Source organism: Podarcis bocagei (genome assembly GCF_964188305.1).
Source record: "Podarcis bocagei genome assembly, chromosome: 7".
In the NCBI taxonomy this organism is placed as follows: domain Eukaryota; kingdom Metazoa; phylum Chordata; class Lepidosauria; order Squamata; family Lacertidae; genus Podarcis; species Podarcis bocagei.
In genome coordinates this window covers 14,671,658-14,677,362 of record NC_138132.1, presented here as the reverse complement: position 1 = coordinate 14,677,362, position 5,705 = coordinate 14,671,658, and the positions used below count along the sequence as shown (strand labels likewise).

The window sequence follows — 5,705 nt, the reverse complement described above, 5'->3', positions numbered from 1 at the left end:
TTTGTAGAAGGCAGTCCTGAATTAGATGAACAGTCAGAAGACAACCCGCTCCTTCAAGGCGTCCTTCATTTGAAAGCTTCTCTGGTCCAGTTCTGGTTTAAAGACCAAGAACAATAAGCAGAGAGAATAGGGCTTTCCATCAGCCACTAGAATTGGGAGGACTAAGTGGGCAGGCAAACAGTTCAAAATTAAGCCTGCACCACTATAGTGAGATGAATTTCTAGATTATGAATTTGAATTTATAGAGAAAAATCAGCAAAGATGAATATTATGCAAACCTGCGATCTCTTCTTTGGAGATACATTTCCCCTGTCTTGTGATGCACAACTGACCAGTCTAATGCTTAGACTGCCTATGACTGGCTGACGGATCTTCCAATAAATATCTGTTTTAGGACAGAGGCATTTGTGTGTGAGAGGTTTTGTGCTACCATGTAAATTTAGCAGTAGAAGCAAGTAGGGCTGAATAAAACACAAAGCCAATTCTCATATATCCTGTCAAATACCCTTTCTCATCATTCCACACATTCTGCATATATAAAACATACAGATAAAGAATACAGATATGTCAGAAGAGTTTATTTTGATCATGAATTTCACAAACAGTGAAAAAGAAAACCCAGTAGGCCTCAGCCCCTCCTCTCAACATAAGCTGTTATTATATTCTGCTGGTACCATGAACAATGGAATTGACAAGGAGGAGAGCTTTCCTCTCTCCTATCTACCCTTCAAGAACGATCTGCTCTGAGGCTTTCTTAGCATCAGAGCATTTGGTTACAATCCGCTCTAAGTGAAGATAGCCATATGAAAATCTTTTTCCATTAAGGGCACACATGTCTTCAGTTGCACAGCCTTTGAGTGTCAGTGGCGGAAGGAAACCATATACATCTGGGAAATAAAAAGTATAAGGTGTGTAGGAGTTCTTTATTAGGTCCTAGGGAAGACCATGTTTATAAAAGCTTAGTGTGTTTGGAACCAACACATGGTAGGATTAATCTGTCAGCCAGTCACCACTAGTGCATGCCTTAGGAAACTTAACCAGTGAACCAATGAAGCCCAGCAGGTGGCCAAATGTGTCACTTTTACCAAGGCTATACCCACTTGCCTTTCTCCCAGCCTCCTTTCTTTTCAACTTTTGGCCAAGGTGTGTGGCAAGACACAGTCCTCCTGGACCAGCACCCAATGGTTCATACTGCTATGCAGAGGAGCAGTTATGTGCCGGCTGGTTCTGCACCTTCCCTTGTATCCCTCCGCCCTGATGCCCCTTGCACATTTGAGGAAAAGGGTGTGCTGTAAGGAGCCTGCTGTACTTGTTTATGCTCCCCACACAATGCAAAACCCTGCCCCTGAGTGAGTCTGTCTCTAGTTCTTAAGTAATTTTAACAGCGGTAGATTGGAATCCAAAAGAGAATAGAAACTTGTCAGCTGGAAATTCTCAGGTTGCATCAGCTTGTATCAGATGTAGAAATTACCATTCTACTTCAACCCATAGACTATAAATGATTTCTACACACTGAACCAATGCTTTCAAGGCAGAACAGTGCTATCTGGTCCTACACCCCCCCCCTTGTATCCCTATTTTTTGATGCCCCTTGTCCATTAGAGGACAAAAGTGTGCTGTGAGGAGCCTACTGTACCTTTGTAAACACCCCACACAATGCAAACCCCTGCCCATGAGTGAGCCTGTCCCCTCTAGCTCTTACACAATTGTAACAGGGGTAGATTGGAATATGAAACAGGACTAGAGCATCCTCCTGTTCCTCAGAGAAAGAAATCAAAGCTACATACACATAACACATATAAAAAGCAAACAAAGATTAGACATTGCTTTTCTGGCAGTGATAAGGAGACAGAGGAGCAGATTTTATTAGCTGATTGGAAATATTACTCACATATAGCCCCGCTAGAATAATCAATGCACTTGGTCTCATTGCCAAGGCAGCTGACAGTCCCCTGACCTTCGCAGGTTTGGCCGAAGCAGGCTGGGCACCATAGACCATTGGGGGAAAGATCCTCACGAGGTGGAACTACCAAAGTAAATGCCTACAGTCAGTATATTGATAAACATCATTCCCCCCCCTTCTCATTACTGCTAACTTTATTTCATTTATTTCATGCTTTCTAGTAACTTCTGATCTTACCTGGACTTGCTATCTCCACATTGTGCCCTACTTTGGCCATCAACTTTGCAGAAAAGGCACAACTGCTGAGTGTCTATAAATAAAGATTTTGTTTTTCATCTTTTCTCAGGCATGCTCATTTTCATTCTATTTTCCACAGTTCTCACTTTGTATATGGGTATTCAAAGCTACAGTTTATGGGTATTCAAAGCTATATGGGTATTTGAAGCTACAGTCAGCTGCATTCTCTTGGAGGTCATTTCTCTTACTATGGGTGCAAGCAAGTAGTCAGCAGACGCAGACCCCAAATTTTTTAGAGCTGTGTCAAGATTTTCCATATTATTTTCTCTTTCTCTGCCTCCAGCCCCAGCCCTTATGCATATAAAGTATGACTGATGAATAAAGAGGACTAAAGTATTCTGTGTCCTAAGAGGAGACCATCTACTTCATCCATTCCAGATTCATCACAGAACTGTTGAGCTGGAAGGGACCCTAAGGGTCATCTAGTCCAACCCCCTGTAATGCAGGATACCGAGCTAAAGCCTCCAGGACAGATGGCCATCCAATCTCTGCTTCAAAACCTCAAATAAGGTGATTCCACAATGTCCTGATTGAGAACATTCCACAGTAAAACAACTCTTACTGTGAGAAAGTTTTACCTGAAGTTTAGGTGGAATCTCCTTTTTTGTAACTTGAACGATTCAAAGATCAGTTGTAGATACTTATTAGACCCTTGCACCTAGTGTCTGAATGGACTGAAAAACAAAGATGCTATACTTTGCCTGTAACTGGGTGGAAGTTATATGACGGGTTAATAAGCCATTAACTTTCAGAGATGCAGAAACTCACCATAGAGAGGTTCCTTATTACACTTGTATGTTCCACAGCAGAAGACCTTCATCTGGAGGTATTTACCATTGGCTGAAGTTAAACTGTAATCACCTGAGTGGCAACGTTTGGAATGACCACATCCCCGGTAAGTTGCCACTTTATACTGTTGAACTGTGAAGAACAAAAGGAAACAAATCACAAGATCTGCAAGAATTCTGATTAATTCCCTCCAAATGTATTTATTTTTAATGATGGTTCCTATTAACTAAATTCTTTACTCTTCCATGAAAAACTACGTAATGCACAGTTCTTGAATCAATGGATGAACCTAATTACCCTGTGCTGAACCAGCAGCGTAATCAGGGTACCTCATTAGAAGGGTCTCGATGGAAGTCTCCGTTCCCAGCGATGGCCTTAGCAAGTCAATCTGGGTAGATTGGTGGCTGGTGAGAGGCCATATTTCATGACATGACCCTGTGGTTTCACCCCTTCAGTAGGCAACTGGAATGGATTTATAACCAAAGCCAGAGCCAAAAGTCTACCTACACCAGTAATCAATAAATTTGTGGCCATTTTTAATCTAGATCATTTTGTGAGTGAGTTCATTCTATCACACCTCACACAGGGGAGGGTGACACTGCAACTGGTACCAAAACCATGTACAGCACATAGTGCTCTTTGGAAAAAAGTTGGGTTTTAGATGCAAGTAATAATCTATACATTATATTAATTTGCACATGAACAACATTTATTGGGGTGAACAAGTATAAGTGAAAAGTTCCAGCTCACCTATATTATTATCCAGAACACCAGAGACACAGATTGGATTAGAGTGACAAATCTCAGATTTTCCACCTTTACATGAAGTTGCATTACTCTGACAGGAGGAACAAATCAGAGATGTTGCTGCATAAAGGAGATAGAGGTTATTGCAGCAGATTTCCTTAATGGTCTTTTCAGTGTCATTAAAAGATGATTAAAAGAATCCAATTCTGCAGGTTGATTCTTACCTGGAGAAAGCAGGGCCAAGAGGAGGCAGGCACTCAGAAGTGCTTTCTGCATTCTTGAAAGATTTGGTGACTCAGAGCAGAGATGTACCAAGGCAGAGAACTGATGCAGGTAGAGTCTTATGTGGAGATATTTAAAGGCTATAGATTCATGATGTGGGCAACTCTTGGGAACAAATGGTTCAGTAAGGTCTGGGAGTGGGGGCTGTGTGTTTGCCAAGAAGACGCAGAGGGACATAGTGAAATTCAAAGCTCCATGCTGAAATTGGCTGATTTATTCATCTTTGATGGCACACACATTTTTGGTATGATAAGGTAAAAGCTCATAAAGGATTTGGGAACCACATATTTTGAAAGTCATTGTATGATGTGTGAGATAGATATAAGCATTTATTAGAATGTAAGACACCATGATGACTATCGCCTCTTTAGGCAATGAGTGTGAAAAAGATAAATATGAGTAAAAATTGGGCCACCTATTAACAATTAGTGAAGGAGATGGATAACCAATGGAAATCAAAACCTTATGAGGAGGTCAAAGTTTTTGTGAATGACTGGTTCCATTATCTTCAAATTAATGAAATGTTTAAAGATGATAAAAAGAAAAAATGGATTTGGATATATAAAATCGAGATTTGAATTAGAATTATTAAATAATAAAGTTAAAATATTATCTAAAATGTATAAATTATTATTGGAATGGCATTTGAAAGATGAAAAAGTTAAATCAGTTATGATACATTGGGCTAAAGATATTGGTCATAATATACAATTAGAGAATTGGAAAAAATTATGGAGAGAGGGAATAAATTTTACTGCCTGCAGTGCTTTAATAGAAAATATAATGAAAATGATGTACAGATGGTATATAACACCAGTGAAATGAGCTAAAATGTATAAAACAAATAATAAATGTTGGAAATGTAAGGAAAAAGAAGGTACTTTTTACCATATGTGGTGGGAATGTAAGAAAGTGAAGGACTTCTGGGAAATGATTTCTAATGAGATTTAAAAGATGTTGAAATATATATATATATATATATTAAAAAAGAAGCCATTTTACTTGGTATTGTAGGTACAGAGATTCAAAAGTTTGATAAAAAATGTTTTTATATGCGACAACTGCAGCAAGAATACCGAATGATGGAAGCAGGAACAAAAGAAGAGTGGCAGGTGAAATTGATGGATTATGCTGAGTTGGCAAAATTAACTGGGAAAATTCAGAACCAGCAAGACCAGACTTTCCTGAAGGACTGGAAGAAATTCATGATACATTTGAAAGACAATTGTAATCAATTGACATCGCTTGTAGGGTTACAATAAGTTTTGTAAGGAGACCTATATGTATTATTGCGAAGGAGGACTAAGAAGGAGTTTATTTAGGATTTGGATTCAACAGCAATAACTATAATAATAAAACGCAAAATTAGAAAGGAAGTAAGAAAACCATCAGTCGAGGTTGATGGAAGTCCTAGGCTGTGATAGCCAAAGGTTTGTTATGTTGTTTAAAATGTGATGTAATGTTTGGAAAGCACATGTAAAAACTAATTATATATATATATATATATATATATATATATATATATATATATATGCTTTCGTAGATTTTCACGGGTACAGGAATGCAGGTTTTGGTGTCTTCGGGTATCTTCCCGTGTAAGAGTTGGGGTGTCTAGGCGACGTTTCGACGAGGTCTCACTCGTCATCTTCAGGCTGGTGCTTTCGGCTTCTTGTTACTAGAACAGAGC

General features: G+C 39.1%; 1 protein-coding gene across 1 annotated transcript; it reads right to left on the bottom strand.

Annotated features, from left to right (window-relative positions):
- Positions 1–200: 200 nt before the first annotated feature.
- On the bottom strand, positions 201–4,283 carry LOC308591725 (phospholipase A2 inhibitor and Ly6/PLAUR domain-containing protein-like). Its single transcript, XM_081202623.1, has 5 exons — positions 3,961–4,283; positions 3,740–3,856; positions 2,969–3,121; positions 1,892–2,026; positions 201–887 (listed from the first exon to the last, which is right to left on the bottom strand). Exons 1-5 carry the CDS (start codon positions 4,193–4,195, stop codon positions 721–723), a joined length of 807 nt encoding a protein of 268 aa, XP_081058749.1. The 5' UTR covers positions 4,196–4,283; the 3' UTR covers positions 201–720.
- Between the last annotated feature and the right edge of the window lie 1,422 nt (positions 4,284–5,705).

What these genes read in the sequence shown, in the direction of transcription:
- LOC308591725 (XM_081202623.1), bottom strand. Translation starts at nt 4,195, where the DNA reads ATGTCCCTCTGCGTCTTCTTGGCAAACACACAGCCCCCACTCCCAGAC. An exon ending in CTTGGCCCTGCTTTCTCCAG is followed by an intron (nt 3,857 to 3,960) that starts GTAAGAATCAAC and finishes TCCTTTATGCAG; the next exon opens with CAACATCTCTGATTTGTTCC. An exon ending in TTATTCTAGCGGGGCTATAT is followed by an intron (nt 888 to 1,891) that starts GTGAGTAATATT and finishes TTTATTTCCCAG; the next exon opens with ATGTATATGGTTTCCTTCCG.